This window comes from Neoarius graeffei, chromosome 15 (genome assembly GCF_027579695.1).
Source record: "Neoarius graeffei isolate fNeoGra1 chromosome 15, fNeoGra1.pri, whole genome shotgun sequence".
In the NCBI taxonomy this organism is placed as follows: Eukaryota; Metazoa; Chordata; class Actinopteri; order Siluriformes; family Ariidae; genus Neoarius; species Neoarius graeffei.
In genome coordinates, this window is record NC_083583.1 from 48806223 (window position 1) to 48823794 (window position 17572).

A 17572-nucleotide genomic window follows, 5' to 3' on the forward strand; every position below is an offset into this window, starting at 1 on the left:
TTTCACTGAAATACTAATTTGCATTAAATTCCAGCTCTCCGTTATGGTCTGAAGATGCTAGTCATTACCTCAAATTTGTGGCTATTCCTGCTCAGCATTTCACTCTGTTATTTGCTCTGCTGATGTTCAGCATGATGGAACTTGAGCTCTCTGATGAATGACCAGGGATGTCAATAGGCTCTATCTGAAATCGATCTGCCTCGAAACATTAATTGCCCCATCTGGCTTAGGCCGCAGGTTTCGCATGGGTGCAGCGCAGCGGACTTCACCTGCATGCAGCATTAGAGATGCGTCAGGCATGAAGTAGCCATTTATCAGCCAGAGGTGAATTCCGATCAATGGCGGCACAAGGAGGAATATTCCAGTGCCACTGAGGAGCACAAATGATAAATCAATCTGCTGTTCAGTGACATGACAAAGAGATGAGGTGTGGAGTTCTGTCTTTCTGTGGCTTTAAAATAAAGTGTGTGGCTCTTCTGGAGAAAGCGAGAATTGGTGAACCCAATCTCTGAGGTCAGGGGAACTGAGCCTCGGGGGGGTTAATGATGTGGTGGACAGGTGGCTAGGTAGTGTCCCTCTCCTCTGGGATTAATGCCCTTCACTTTCCTCAACCCCTAGGCCACTTGGACAGGGTGATGGAAGGCTCTTCTCTAGTGACCGCCACCTAAATTCATCCATCTGATCTATTTGAAATGAGGCACTTGTCTCTGACTCTTTAATACACCGGGCATGATGCAGTCACCTGCTTGTACTGAGGAACAGCAGAACAGCGCGAGTAGTGACTGTGAGCCAAGGATTAATTGGGATACGGATTAACTCAATTTAATAATACTCCCATATCAAGTGCAAAAATGCAAAAGTTTGCATACGCTTAACAATCATATGTTCATTTGTGGGCAAGCAAATACGTCAGTCTACTTCCCAGTCCTATGCTTTACTCATCTGGAAACCTACTTGACAAAGGTGGCTAAGAAGTGGTAGCTAATGTAATGTAAGAACATAACAAAAAGCTACTTATATTAATACAGACTATGGTAAATGAATGAGTCAAAGTTCATTATCCTCATCTAAGAAAGCTTCTAATATAACATGCGGTGTTTGTGCTCTCAAACAAAAGTCATCAATGTCATGTTCTACCCTTGCATTGTTTGTAAAAGACATTTGAGTCTGGCTAGCATCTTTATTTACTCTCTGCATATTTTGCCCCCTGCAATGGACTGGTGTCCTATCAGAGGTCAGTTCTGCCACCTTGCATCCAGTATTACTGGGACTGGTTCTGGATACACAATGACCCTGACCAGAATAAAAGGCACTTAGTGAAGATTAACGAACGGATGAATGAATGAAGGAATTAATGACTTGAGCTCCTGTTTATAGAACAGATGATAAAACTAATCATGTTCGTCTATCGGGCTGCCTCACAAAAACATGCCAGGAATTGGATTGGGGACTCTCATCCACTGCCTTGAAATGGACTAGCGACCCTTGCAGGGTGTATTCCGTGCCCAGTTATCCCAGGATTGGCTCGGATCCACCTTGACCCTGACCACGATAATGCAGTTACTGATGATGAATTCATGAATACATTTTCTCATTATTGAATACTTTATAGATTTTTTTTGAAGTTGTCAAAAGGAGCTAAATTTTTCATGCAGCACCTTGCACTTAACTGTATACTCAATGTAAATGCACGATTCTTCTTCCAGCTACTCCCATTAAGAGTCACCACAGCAGATCTGTTCCACATATTTGATTTGGCATAGGTTTTAAACCAGATGCCCTTCCTGATGCAACCCTCCCTAATCTGTCTGGGCTTGGGACCGGCACTAAGCATACACTGGCTTGTGTAACCCCAGTGGCTGGGTATTTGACCTAACCTGCAAGTCTTTGAACTGTGGGGGAACCTGGAGCACGCAGAGGAAACCCACACAGACACAGAGAGAACATGTAAACTCCACACAGAAAGGCCCCTTCGGCCATGAGGTTTGAACCCGGAACCTTCTTGCTGTGAGGCGCCAGTGCTAACCACTACACCACTGTGCTGCCCTAGCTGTATACTCAATGTGAGAGGTCAGAAGAGAGAATAGTTTGACACAGAGGTCTTCAAGTACAGTAGAACAGTGCTGTGCAGAAGTGTACATGTTTGAACTCACAAAGTGCTGAACCTTGAAGTGGCTACTCTCCAAGCAATAGAAGACTAGACTGAGTTTTGGGGCGGCATGGTGGTGTAGTGGTTAGCGCTGTCGCCTCACAGCAAGAAGGTCTGGGTTCGAGCCCCGTGGCCGGCGAGGGCCTTTCTGTGCAGAGTTTGCATGTTCTCCCCGTGTCCGCGTGGGTTTCCTCCGGGTGCTCCGGTTTCCCCCACAGTCCAAAGACATGCAGGTTAGGTTAACTGGTGACTCTAAATTGACCGTAGGTGTGAATGTGAGTGTGAATGGTTGTCTGTGTCTATGCATCAGCCCTGTGATGACCTGGTGACTTGTCCAGGGTGTACCCCGCCTTTCACCCGTAGTCAGCTGGGATAGGCTCCAGCTTGCCTGCGACCCTGTAGAACAGGATAAAGCGGCTAGAGATGATGAGATGAGATGAGACTGAGTTTTGCTCCTTCCACATAAGAAAAAGGAGTACAGTGTGTATGTGCATCAAAAGCAGGCGACTGATGATTGCAAAACACTGACTTGCTTGATAAATCCCAACAGTGGTAGGACCACAATTTGAGGTAATCACCTTAAATCCATGGATCCGTCCTGCCCTGTGCCAATGCTGCTGGCTGCTGGTGGTGTAATGGTGTGGGGAATTTTCTTGGCACACATCGGGTTGCCAATCTGTTATATGAGCTTGCCTGGCTACATCATACCAATTGGTTGTTGGCTGAATAAATGAATGAATATTTTAGAGAGTTTATGATGACTTTGAGGACTTCAGATAATCATTCATGATTCTCTCATTCCGCTTTATGGTCTTCACAAACATGTTTGATGAAGAACATATCTCAAGGATAAGCTAGCCCTGGTTGGTTTCAGCCCTCTGCTGGTATTGTCTTATCCTCCCCTTCAAATCACCTGGCATGGATATGGCCTTGGTGTGATTTCTGAACCCAAGATAATAAAGCCAGCTCTCAAAGCAATTAGGCACAGATAAAAATCTCTTTTTGTTATATGCTACAGAGGCCCAAAGGTTAGCAAGGAGGAATATTGAGGTCGTTTTCATTACAATTGATGGTATTGTCTGGGCTTTCTTATCCTCCTGCAACCTGTTTTATCAGCGTGATCATGGAAAGAATTTGCTATTTATTTAAATTGGTCACGTTCCAGCTACTATTCTGCACGAGAGGAAAATTCTGTCTTAATGGATTATGACCGACAGTGATAAATGATGAAAGTGCCCTGTTCTGTATAATTCCATTGTAATGAGCCCAGCTAGTAAAGCCCGATTGTGATGGACTTGAGACTTAGATGTAGATTGCACTGTATTTATAAATTGTTTTTCGGAACATGGGTGGCACAGTGGATAGAGGGTATCTCATACCTCCAGGGTTCAATCCTGAGCTCAGGTTACTGTCATTGAGCTCTGATTTCCTCCTGCCTCCCACAACCCTGCCAGCAGGTGAACGGGATACATTAAATTACCCCTAGGTGTGAATGTGTGTGGCATCACATCCGTCTCACGCCCAGGGTTCCCAGGATAAGCTCGACATTCACTTTGAACCTGATCAGGATAATGTGGCTGATAAAGATGAATGAATGTTTAGGAAAGGGTTCCAAGTAGAACCTTATTAGAAGTTCAGAAGAGTTTAATATCCAAAGAGACCTTTGATAACCGTTAGAACATGTGTACAACTAGTCCCAATTCTCTTGTTAAATTTACAACACTTCAGCATACGTTTAAAAGAAAGAAGAAAGCACAACTTTATTCATCACACACTTGTGAAATTTCCTCTCTGCATTTAACCCATCTGAAGCAGTGAACACACACGCGCAATGAGCACACACACACCCAGAGCAGTGGGCAGCCATGCTAACAGCGCCCAGGGAGCAGTTGGGAGTTAGGTGCCTCGCTCAAGGGCACCTCACCCATATTAACCTAACCGCATGTCTTTGGACTGTGGGGGAAACCGGAGCACCCGGAGGAAACCCACCCAGACATGGGGAGAACATGCAAACTCCACACAGAAAGGCTCTTGCCGGCTGCTGGGTTCGAACCCAGAACCTTCTTGCTGTGAGGCGACCGTGCTAACCAATACACCACCATGCCACCCACCGTACACTAGGAGGAGACAAAGTGACAGATGATGCTTCATTTTTTTCAACATGGAGACACGATTTCAACAACAGACAAACAACAAACCAACAGTGCAACAAGCAACAATGGAATTTACATTTTCTCAGCTTTATTTCCTTTCTGCAGTTAGTTCTGATTTATTGTTCAACATGCAAAATGCACTATATTAAAGTGACCAGATATCTGAATGAAAATGGTCAGACGCTACCCCAATTCCAAAAAAGTCGGGGCACTGTGTAAAACATAAATAAAAACAGAATATGACGATTTGCAAACCATGGAAACCCTATATTTCATTGAAAATAGTACAAAGAGAACATATGAGATGTTGAAACTGAGAAATTTTGTTTTTTGAAAAATATATGCTCATTTTGAATTTGAGGTCATTAACACATTTCAGAAAAGTTGAGACAGGGGAAACAAAAGACTGGAAAAGTTGTGTAATGCTAAAAAAGCAAAAAAAAAAAAAAAACTAATTAGGTTAATTGGCAACAGGTCAGTAACATGATTGGGTATAAAAAGAGCATTCCAGAGAGGTGGAGTCTCTCAGAAGTAAAGATGTGAAAGACTGCATGGGCAAACAGTGCAACAATTTAAGAATAACATTCCTCAATGTAAAATTTCAAAGAATTTGGGGATCACATCATCTATGGTACATAATATCATTAAAAGATTCAGAGAATCTGGAGAAATCTCTGTATGTAAGAGACAAGGCTGAAAACTGACATTGGATGCCTCTGATCTTCAGTCCCTCAGGAGACACTGCATTAAAAGCAGGCACGTGTCTGTAGTGGAAATCACTGTATGGGCTCAGGAACACTTCAGAAAACCATCGTCTGTGAAAACACTTCATTACTGCATCCACAAATGTAAGTTAAAACCAAATATAAACAATATCCAGAAACACCGCTGCCTTCTCTGGGCCCGAGTTCTTTTACGATGGACTGAGGTGAAGTGGAAAATTGTCCCGAGGTCTGATGAATCAAAAGTAGAAAATTTTTTTAGAAATAATGGACACCACGTCCTCCAGGCTAAAGAGGAGATGGACCATCTGGCTTATCAGTGCACAGTTCAAAAGCCAGCATCTGTGATGATATGCAGGTGCATTAGTGCACATGACATGGGTAGCTTGTACATCTGGGAAGGCATCATTAATGCTGAATGATGTATACACGTTTCAGAGCAATATGCTGCCATCCAGACAAAATCTTTTTCAGGGAAGGCCTTCCTTCTTTTCTTTTCAACAAGACAATGCCAAACCGCTTTCTGCACATATTAAAACTGCATGGCTCCATAGTAAAAGAGTCTGGGTGCTAAACTGGCCTGCCTGCAGTCCAGACCTGCCTCCCATTTAAAATATTTGGTGCATTATGAAGCACAAAATACGACAAAGGAGACCCCAAACTGTTGAGCAACTGAAATCATATATTGGGCGAGAATGGGACAACATTTCTCTTTCAAAATTGGAGAATGCTAAATTCGACAAAAGATGGCCGAAAAACATGCGATCGAATGAAAATTGAGATGAGATGGATGAGTATATTATGAATAGGCTTAGTCCATAGTAAATTAAGCGATACATTTAAAACGCTGAATAGAGTTAAGCTATTCTACATTTGTAACATTTTCTGGCTCGAAGACTGAGATGATTACCATTACCTGACCATTTCGAGGTCATAATAGTTAATGTAGCTTATTGTACAACCTTTCGCCAGTGTAGTTGGCTATCTACAACAATCTTTGCTAAATTCATCTGTTTCCAAATCTTATTCAGCAGATATAATAACTTAAAACGGTATAAGCCCATTAGGTAGTAAGTATCTCAAATGATTTGCCTTACCTTGAAGATGATCTGGCTGTGTAGTAGAGGAAAATTAGTGTGAGTAGATGATAAATCTGCTATCATGAGCAGCCCCCTCTGTTGGCCAAAGTAGTAATGACATGAGAGGTGCACATCAATGGGAACCATCTGCTGCTCAGACTTTCTTCTCACTTCCAAGAGTTTGTTCATATTACAGGTGGTTTTGAATGCACAGCAGGAATCTCGGGACATTTACGGTCAGCTCTTGCCAGGGACATGTTCCCAAAATTAGGGCCTGTCCTGAAAAATTGAGGACGACTGGTCACTCAAACACTACATGCCTACAAGTGATAAATGACAAGCGACACTTTCTAGCATGAACCTCTGGGGTAAGGGCCCGGTCACACAACACCAATAACTATACCTATAACTACAACTCTGATGATACCTCTGCCTGAATTCAGTTCTAGTCTGGAGCAGTCACACCACAACTACTGTATAATCCTGACTATAACATCGGTTGGTCCTGACACTCAGGGAAATAAATGCATGCGACTTAGGAATAGTCATGGTTTTTTTTTCCAAGTAGTAGCACATTATTTTGGGTCATACTGTACAGCTTGGACTTCAAAACAACCCATGTACATACTTTGGTGATGGATATAATACGGATCGGTCATGGACTACGGAAATGTAATTTTTTAAAAAAGGATACAAAATATGGAATGGTTATGGATTTTAATACGGATGCATAATGGATGCTGATAATTTACGGATTGATCACGTACATGTCAGTATATTACAGATTGTTTACCGATTTCATACGGATGATGCATCACGGATAAAAAATGAAGAAGTCTAAAACAATTAAATGTTTGGACTGCCAAAGTTCACAATTAAAATATCTTGCCTGCATTTATATGTTTACTTTATCAATTTACTGTTGATATTTCATGGAAAATCACATATCCGTGAATAAAAGATCCGTGCTTTGTATTATATTTTTTTATTGTCCGTGAATCCATATTCTGTGACTTCATGATGCAACGAGGATGTACAGAGATGCCCGGGGAAAAACAGCATGTGCTCAGACAACGTCACATGTAAACAATTACTTGATTGGTCAGATGTTTTATCGGATCAGGTCCAGGGCTGGAAAAATCGCTCCAGAAGCAATCTCACCGATACAGATAAACCCTGGTCTATACGTAGGTATCGTTATCGGTCTGGTGTGAGCACCGACCACATAAACTGCAAGGGACCGATTTACAACCCTGATTCCAAAAAAGTTGGGACAAAGTACAAATTGTAAATAAAAACGGAATGCAATGATGTGGAAGTTTAAAAATTCCGTATTTTATTCAGAATAGAACATAGATGACATATCAAATGTTTAAACTGAGAAAATGTATCATTTAAAGAGAAAAATTAGGTGATTTTAAATTTCATGACAACAACACATCTCAAAAAAGTTGGGACAAGGCCATGTTTACCACTGTGAGACATCCCCTTTTCTCTTTACAACAGTCTGTAAACGTCTGGGGACTGAGGATACAAGTTGCTCAAGTTTAGGGATAGGAATGTTAACCCATTCTTGTCTAATGTAGGATTCTAGTTGCTCAACTGTCTTTGGTCTTTTTTGTCGTATCTTCCGTTTTATGATGCGCCAAATGTTTTCTATGGGTGAAAGATCTGGACTGCAGGCTGGCCAGTTCAGTACCCGGACCCTTCTTCTACGCAGCCATGATGCTGTAATTGATGCAGTATGTGGTTTGGCATTGTCATGTTGGAAAATGCAAGGTCTTCCCTGAAAGAGACGTCGTCTGGATGGGAGCATATGTTGCTCTAGAACCTGGATATACCTTTCAGCATTGATGGTGTCTTTCCAGATGTGTAAGCTGCCCATGCCACATGCACTAATGCAACCCCATACCATCAGAGATGCAGGCTTCTGAACTGAGCGCTGATAACAACTTGGGTCGTCCTTCTCCTCTTTAGTCCGAATGACACGACGTATCCTGATTTCCATAAAGAACTTCAAATTTTGATTCGTCTGACCACAGAACAGTTTTCCACTTTGCCACAGTCCATTTTAAATGAGCCTTGGCCCAGAGAAGACGTCTGCGCTTCTGGATCATGTTTAGATGCGGCTTCTTCTTTGAACTATAGAGTTTTAGCTGGCAACGGCGGATGGCACGGTGAATTGTGTTCACAGATAATGTTCTCTGGAAATATTCCTGAGCCCATTTTGTGATTTCCAATACAGAAGCATGCCTGTATGTGATACAGTGCCGTCTAAGAGCCCGAAGATCACGGGCACCCAGTATGGTTTTCCGGCCTTGACCCTTACGCACAGAGATTCTTCCAGATTCTCTGAATCTTTTGATGATATTATGCACTGTAGATGATGATATGTTCAAACTCTTTGCAATTTTACACTGTCGAACTCCTTTCTGATATTGCTCCACTATTTGTCGGCGCAGAATTAGGGGGATTGGTGATCCTCTTCCCATCTTTACTTCTGAGAGCCGCTGCCACTCCGAGATGCTCTTTTTATACCCAGTCATGTTAATGACCTATTGCCAATTGACCTAATGAGTTGCAATTTGGTCCTCCAGCTGTTCCTTTTTTGTAGCTTTAACTTTTCCAGCCTCTTATTGCCCCTGTCCCAACTTTTTTGAGATGTGTTGCTGTCATGAAATTTCAAATGAGCCAATATTTGGCATGAAATTTCAAAATGTCTCACTTTCGACATTTGATATGTTGTCTATGTTCTATTGTGAATACAATATCAATTTTTGAGATTTGTAAATTATTGCATTCTGTTTTTATTTACAATTTGTACTTTGTCCCAACTTTTTTGGAATCGGGGTTGTATTTATAGTTATCGGTATTGTGGGACCGGGCCTTAACCCTTAATGATACAAGTTATAACCCAGCAACCAAGTGTTTCCTTATTAGAAAGGGTTTTGATAAATCAATAAGTATTTTCGTTGCAGGTTGAAGACATGCAGGATTGCGGTACTAACGAGCTTTTTAGCCATGCAGATGTGTAACATTGATGTATCATCCATTTTAATCATTTATGTTCAGGACCAGCTTGTGGATTGATGCAATGTTACGTTGTCGCAGTATATCATCGAAAACAACCTGAGCTCACACTTTTATGTTCCTGCATTTGTTTCAGGTTGATGTGTTTGCGGGCTGCGGGAGACCAAGCTTATATCATTAACATTGATTTTTCTCCTCTTTCATAACACCTGCTGTTTCTCGACAGTCTGGAGAGTCTTTGTTTACTGGGGAAAAAAAAGAGAAAAGGAATCAGACTAAGCTTCATCAAAAGAAATGGACGTAAACAGTGCATGGCACTGCTCTCTCCCTCTCGTCCTCTGGTCTATAAGAGCGTATGGATTCACAGCACTGCCTCTGTATGATGACCTGATCACATGATCATTTCCTCCAGCTTCATTCTTGACTGTCACATGACCAGCCGCTTGCATGCGCTCAGTCTGTGCATGATTTTTTTTTTTTATTTGAAATTTAACTTACTTTTCTGTGTGTGTGTTTAAGCATGTCTGTGTATATATGAGCGAGTGCTGTCATGACGTCTGTTGATGAATGTTAGCGTGCAGAACCATCCGTATGACTCTGTAGCAGAAACGTGAACGCTGAGTGTGTTCTTAGTTTTAGCCCTCAACGTATGATGGCAGCCATTTTCCTGAATTTGCTTCTTTCACTTCTTTATGGCTGTATAATATAATCTATGTAAATATAGCGTAAGCTAATATTAAAGAATGAGATCCATACGATCAGTTCAGTGCTGAATATTCATCAGGTAAACATGTCAGCTAATGAATTAACTCCATATTTTTGACTCAGCTTTTACTTTTCTTAAATAATATACCATAGGGCTATGATCTGCTACCCCATTACAGCCTCATACTCAAAGGGTATTTTTGATGCTTGAGATAAAAGATGTTTGTTTGTTTCCCATTGACAGTATTTTTGTGCCTAGACATCCAAAGTATTAAAAAAAAAAAAACTAAATGACTAATTAATCTATAAATAAAATGGGGGTTTTTTTGTTTTTTTTTTTTTGCACTGGCTTCTCCGAACCAGTGTTTGCGTTTCGATCTGATTTATTTTATTGACTGACTTTTCTCCAGAAATGTTTGAACATTTGATTGCTCAGATCGTCAATACAACTTTTTTCTTGCTCTGTAATGTATCAAGGATATCAGTGCAAGCTCGTTGTATCTCTGAGACACCTTTTTAAGGCTTGTGTTGTTCTTGTATTCTCTGTTTCCTCCATCTTTTCCGTTCTTGATCCTAGGTCCTCTTGCAAAGAAACAGAATGATGATTTAGGTGATAATGACGGTGCAGAGGATGAAGGTATTTTTTTTGATGGCAAACTGATATGCATGACAAGGAAACCCTCCAATTTTTTCTTCTTTTTTTTTCTTAAATTTCTTGTCCTTTTTTCGCAAGTGGAGATGTTTTTTTTTCTTCATTTTTTTACTTCCTAGTGTTTTTGCTGGATGTGTTTTGTCTTTTTTGCTTGATGTTCTACGAGTATGTCACATGTCTCTTGTCATTCCAGACATGTAATTGTTAACCTTCCATAGGTTTTGGCTTGAATTTTCTTTTTCTTTTTTTTTCTTTTCTTTTTTTTTTCATGTTGCATCCCACTGAAAAAATGAAAAAAAAAAAAACCCTAATAACCATAATACAAAATCGTGACACCTTTTTTTGCATGATTATTTTTAACCTTCTTGTGTTTTGAGACCCAATCAAATGTTAGAAACTACGGCAGCGATGGGGTTGCTGAAAACTCTTTACATTTCCTACGCAACATGTTCCTGGAATTGATAATAGTACTAAATGATATTTAAATGACATTTAAATGCCTAAATGACATTTATGCCATTAACAGCTGCACCGAAAGATCTTTTGCCTTCTGTAAGTCACAAATTTTATGGTATTATGTATAAATATGGAGGTTTTCACCACATCTTTAATCAAGAACATGGTCTTTCTATTTGTCTGTAACTGCCTGAACACTTTTGAGCAGGAGCAGAGCGAGTTTGCACTTGAGCAGGGGCTGTTTGAGAGCGAGGGCAGGTTTGGAGGGAAAATATTACAAAATCTGAACATGAAATGAATAAATTACTGCTCGCAAATTGAAAGACCATGCTCTTGATTAAAGACGGGGAAAAAGCCTCCGTATGTAAACAGCATTTCTAAAATTAATACTGTTTAGGGCCTTATATTTAAAAAAAAAATCTATCTATGATGGAGTGTTTTGTTTTATTCCTCTTTTACCACAGCAATTTGCAAACAATTACAATTTTTATTCGTGATCAATGCATCACACTTTTACATTGCTCATAGTGAAATTAGTATTTGTTTTCGCTAACAGCAGCCGTAAAGTCATTACCTCACCATCTTTTTTTGCCTCTGAGACAAAAACGCAACTTGTCATGGTACACTGCAAATAATAATTGGTTAACCTTATTTTAAAAATAAATAAATAAATAAATAAATAAATAAAATATGCAAACCCATTGCCTTTAAAAACAAGTAAAGTGAAATATGAATTATTCTATTCACATTCACTGGATATGAGCAATCGTGCACTCTGATTGGCTACTCTACTACAAAGCTATCAGCTCATATACCATGAATAGAGAAAAACAAAATGGCGGAGCATGTTGCTGAACCAACTGAGGACGAAATAAAAAGTCTACTCGAAAACAAACCCCCCAAAATTATTAGGTATTTAAAAATAAACAGAAATAGCTGAGGGCGGCATGGTGGTGTAGTGGTTAGCGCTGTCGCCTCACAGCAAGAAGGTCCTGGGTTCGAGCCCCGGGGCCAGCGAGGGCCTTTCTGTGCGGAGTTTGCATGTTCTCCCCGTGTCCGTGTGGGTTTCCTCCGGGTGCTCCGGTTTCCCCCACAGTCCAAAGACATGCAGGTTAGGTTAACTGGTGACTCTAAATTGAGCGTAGGTGTGAGTGTGAATGGTTGTCTGTGTCTATGTGTCAGCCCTGTGATGACCTGGCGACTTGTCCAGGGTGTACCCCGCCTTTCGCCCGTAGTCAGCCGGGATAGGCTCCAGCTTGCCTGCGACCCTGTAGAAGGATAAAGCAGCTAGAGATAATGAGATGAGATGAGAAATAGCTGAAAGAATATAGTTTTTTTTTTCTCACCCCCCCGTATCTCCTGTTCTACACTCCAGCCCAGCCAGAGGTGGTAATGCACTTTTAAGTTTGTTTGCCAACCACCAAAAACCCTCAAGAAGAAGAAGAAAATCCCCCAAAAATGAAAAAAAAAAAAAAACCCACAACAAAATATGGAATAAAAGTATTTGATGGTCAGAATGTATCTTTAATAAAAAATCAAGAATTATTATAGCATTTTTCACAAATTGCTACTGTCATTTCGCCTGTTTGTTTACATTCTAAGCGGAAATGACTTTGTTGGACGTTTTGTGTAAAAGTTTTTATTTATCGAATTTGCAAAAAATAAAACTGCTCCGTTTGTCAAAATCCAGTGAATGTGGATAGAATAAAATCGCTATTCCACTCAATCTCGTCGTGCATGGCTTATAGCCAACTCGGCGTGTATCAGCTCATGTATAACTCGATTTCATGGAATAACTGTTAATTGTATGTTGTATTAACGTTAGTACTGTTCTTATCCCACTTTTTGTTTTTTAAGGCAATCAGTTTGCATGCATGTTGGCACGTTTGCAAGAGTGAAAGGGAAAGTGTACAAGACAGTAGCAAGGGCAGCGATGTTATGGTTTGGAGACGGGGCACTGACGGAAAGACAGGAGGCTGAACTGGAGATGGTGGAGTTGAAGATGTTGAGATTCTCATGGGGAGTGACCAAGTTGGACAGGATGAGAAATGAGAATATTAAAGGGACAGCACATGTAGGACAGCTTGGAGACAAAGTGAGAGGGGCGAGATTGAGATGGTTTGGAGATGTACAGAGGAGAGATCCAGGGTATATTGGGTAAAGGATGCTGGAGATGGAGTTGCCAGGTAGAAGGAAAAGAGGAAGAGCAAAGATGAGATTGATGGATATGGTGAAGGAGGACATGAGGACGATACAGAGGACAGGAGGAGATGGAGGGATGTTATCTGCTGTGGCGACTTCGAATGGGAACAGCCAGAAGAAGAGGGAGAAGTTGTTCGCATGTTTGTTTGTTTTAAGTACAATTAACCAATTAAAATTTACAGTGTACCACGACAAGCTGCGTTTTTGTCTCAGAGGAAAAAGAAAAGAAAAAGCTGCTGGTGAGATAATGACTGTTTATATGGAGCATCTGTTATAGAAGTCCCTATGAGTGAGCTGGAAGTACTGTCAGAGCTGCTGTTTAATTAACACCTTCAGATTTGAGAATTCGACTGTCTTGTGCTACGTATACACCTCTGTCCTTGTTAATGTTGGACCACAAAGTTAACCAAGTCCATATTTTGTGTGATTAAGAGAAATAAGCACCAATTAGTGCCAGCTAAAACCAGAAAACAGCTCTCTTTGATCCACACATCATAAGATTAGAGTGGTACAAATATGCAGTAAGAATCCTGCCAAGCATCTCTTATTAACGCCGTCAAAAATTTAGAGCTCACAAAATAATCCTCTTAAGTCTGCGAGACAATATGCTGGGCCAACTGCAGTCCTGAAACTTAACTACTTTTAAAATGCATTTCCTGGGCGTGGGGTTGAAAACAGGAACATCTGCACTCCGGATGACCCGCACTTCCTGTTCTTCGGAAACATTCCCTGCTCTCTGGGTCCTCTTTTGCTTTGGATTGGCTTTCCATGGTCTGTCGAGGCAGAACGGTGACTGATATCAGGCATATTCTGCTGGATTCGACCGTGTGTGTGTGTGTGTGTCTGTGTGTAATATGGATTCACTTCATCATACACTCCTCTGGGAACCACTTCTTCGTGCTGGACCTTTCTAACTCAGCATCCTGAAGACAGTAACTTTCTGAGAGAATGGGGATGACCTGGATCACTCGCATATAAAGCAATTATGTTGGAGCGAAAGCAAGTTTTTGACCATCCAAAATAATGCTCATCTCATCTCATTATCTGTAGCCGCTTTATCCTGTTCTACAGGGTCGCAGGCAAGCTGGAGCCTATCCCAGCTGACTACGGGCGAAAGGCGGGGTACACCCTGGACAAGTCGCCAGGTCATCACAGGGCTGACACATAGACACAGACAACCATTCACACTCACATTCACACCTACGGTCAATTTAGAGTCACCAGTTAACCTAACCTGCATGTCTTTGGACTGTGGGGGAAACCGGAGCACCCGGAGGAAACCCACGCGGACACGGGGAGAACATGCAAACTCCACACAGAAAGGCCCTTGCCGGCCACGGGGCTCGAACCCAGGGCCTTCTTGCTGTGAGGCGACAGCGCTAACCACTACACCACTGTGCCGCCCCCAAAATAATGCATCACTTTAAAAATAAGTCTCTTCTAATAGGCAGAGCAAAAACATCAAGTGGTGGCACGGTGGTGTAGTGATTAGCACTGTCACCTCACAGCAAGAAGGTTCTGGGTTCGAGCCCAGTGGCCAACGAGGACCTTTCTGTGTGGAGTTTGCATGTTCTCCCCGTGTCCGCGTGGGTTTCCTCCGGGTGCTCCGGTTTCCCCCACAGTCCAAAGACATGCAGGTTAGGTTAACTGGTGACTCTAAATTGACCGTAGGTGTGAATGTGAGTGTGAATGGTTGTCTGTGTCTATGTGTCAGCCCTGTGATGACCTGGCGACTTGTCCAGGGTGTACCTCACCTCTCGCCCATAGTCAGCTGGGATAGGCTCCAGCTTGCCTGTGACCCTGTACAGGATAAGCGGCTACAGATAATGGATGGACGGAAAAACATCAAGTGTTTCTTTTGATATTAAAGTGCTGGATAGTGAAATCTACACTAAGCATCTGTCATAGTTGTAGTACAAAGAAGGCTCACTCTCCCGAGTCAGTAGTATAATGTTACACTTTGAAGAGTTTTTGGGCCTCGGTACTTCATGGGAATTCTGTTTGTGTACAAACAAAAAATAGAAAGAAAGGAAAATATAACTGGGTATTTGGTTATTGGTCTTGGTTATATTGGTTATTTCTCTTGGCTGGTTATAATCCAGCCAAGAGAAATGAAAAACTAGCACTTCTTTGTTTTTATTATTGGAATTTTTCCTTCTCTGTAAATCAAAAAACGAAACTGTGAATGGACTAAAGAAGATAAAAAAGACAAATATGACTAAGACTCTTACTTTTATCTCACTTTAGATATGGCTTTGGAATTGTATTCCACAGTGATTAGAGACATGACGAGAAGAGGCTTATCCTCCAAAAAACATCCATACCTCATGCTGCAGAACCAAAAGTCTGGGTGATCCATCTCCTCCTACCCAGGCAGAGTCGAACTACCAAGTAGCTGCTGAACTTTTGGTTCTGCAGTGAGGACTATCTCAGAATATCAAAGAATTTGTTGTGTGATTGCGGTGGAACAAAAGGTCTTTCCTCAAGGACTATTAGGAGATTTTGGAATAAAAATGCCTTAAATTGATACAGCAATGCACATTTGTGGAGATGTTTTATGGAGGATATTCCTCTTCTCGCAAGTCTATAATCATAATTAGTATAAATACGCAGGTGATAATAGAAAAATCACGTAATAGAAAATCACACGTGCTGATTTGTCAAGAAATTCAGACTATTTCTCGAGAATCACCTCGAGCAACTCGGCAAAATGGTGGCCAATCGCTTCATCGCTCTAAGTGAGGAAGAATTACAAATGATAAAAGAAAATGCTGTTCCTAAAAGCACTAAAGATGCTACGAAGTTTGGTCTAAAACTATTCAAAGGTAGGGTGGAATTGTGATTTATTTTATCGATTTCAAAACAAAGTATTTTATGTGACTCGGTGTAGATAAGTGACACAAGCCCGCATCGTGCCTTTATTACATTCGCATGCTGCTTTTGAAGTTTTAAATTTTTTTTAATAATTAAAAAATAATAATCACGTCTCTATTTATACTAAAACAAACGCCTCTGGCTCAGTGAATATCACTGAATAATAACCTCGACTACATCTCGGTTCACTTTACCTTCGGCAAATAATTGTTAACTAAACGCTAGATTCCTAATGCCTTATGACCCCATCAGAGACAACTGTAGTTTTCAAGAAAACAAAGCCCCTTTTCTGTTTTAATTATTTTATGATTTCATATTTTTAAGGGAAAAGAAACCCAAGGTGATATTAATTATAATATAAACTCTGACTTGAATTTTGAAACAACAATCAAGACCCCATTTTTTTTTTAAATTCACACAAATATACCGTAGAATGGCCAAAAGGTACACAGATCTTTCTGGATGTTGCGGTAAAAATTCTGTTTGTCGCTTTCGTTCATTCATTGTTTCGAATTGAAAATGGGAAAACAAAAACACACATGCTTTTTTGTTTTGTTTTTCTTGGAACAAGCTAAAACTGCAAATTAATTCATTTTTCATAACAGTATTCTTAAAAAAAGTTATTCTCCTTTACCATCGACCCTCTTGCTATTTAACCTCCTAGGGCTTAGCGGTCACATGCGTGGACAGCACTTTTTAGAAATTCGGAACAAGAATCCACATATGTGGACATACTTTTTCTCTAAAAGTACATCTCATCAAAGATGATGCTTAGTTTTTATTCTAATCAGGTTCTAATAAGCCCAAATAGCAAAGAGAAATTAAAAAATGCATGTAAAAAAACAGCTTGGGCCTTAGGAGGTTAAAAAAAAAACCTTTTAAAAAGGGTCCATATTAAATGTGAACGCAACACCATTTTTCTTTTCTTTTTAAGGGCCAATTTCCCAGCTTAAAACTTTTCACAAAGCACACTTTAGAAAGTAAGCACTGTAATTTGTGTGCTTTTAAGCGACCACCCGCAATTTTTCTTTTTCTTTTGATGCATCGCTATCCATCATTATTTTCAGTTCAGGTCCTGCATCTTTGCTGCGCTAGTTTATAATACTTTTCTGGATCCAACTACTTTTGAGTGATTCATTTAATTCATCAAAGTGAGTAGATGATGCAAGGACAACAATATTGGGCGAAAAAGCAGCAGAGTTTTGCCAAAGTCGCTGTAACTGTTCATATAAACAAGCTGAGTCAGAAAGTGTATACATCTGCTCAAGTTGTAGACATCACTTATTTTTATAAAGTGCCGTGTCCTTTTTCTCAGTAGACTTGTTAAAAATGAAACAAAGTCTGTAAGGTACACCCGATTTATAATATCAAGCGCTACAAATACAACCGCTCATACAAAATATAATAAAATAAAATATCCAAATGGAGAAAAGGAAATTGTGAATTGGGTCTAACTGAGAACTCCATGTCTGTAGACCAAGAGGAAAAAAAATGTGTGTGTGTGTGTGTGTATATATATATATATATATATATATATATATATATATATA

At 40.5% G+C, this 17572-nt stretch overlaps 1 protein-coding gene across 5 annotated transcripts in view; it reads left to right on the forward strand.

The window, feature by feature from the left end:
• nlgn1 (neuroligin 1) overlaps window positions 1-17572 on the forward strand; it is a 476122-nt gene that overhangs the window by 152438 nt on the left and 306112 nt on the right. For 2 of the 5 annotated variants that reach the window (XM_060941540.1, XM_060941541.1), the window contains exon 2: window positions 10416-10475. The exons of 1 other annotated variant lie outside the window; for it this stretch is intronic. In XM_060941540.1, coding sequence (XP_060797523.1) covers window positions 10416-10475 — 60 coding nt within the window. The remainder of the gene's footprint in view (window positions 1-10415; window positions 10476-17572) is intronic. 2 more of the 5 variants (XM_060941544.1, XM_060941543.1) reach the window with 1 other exon arrangement.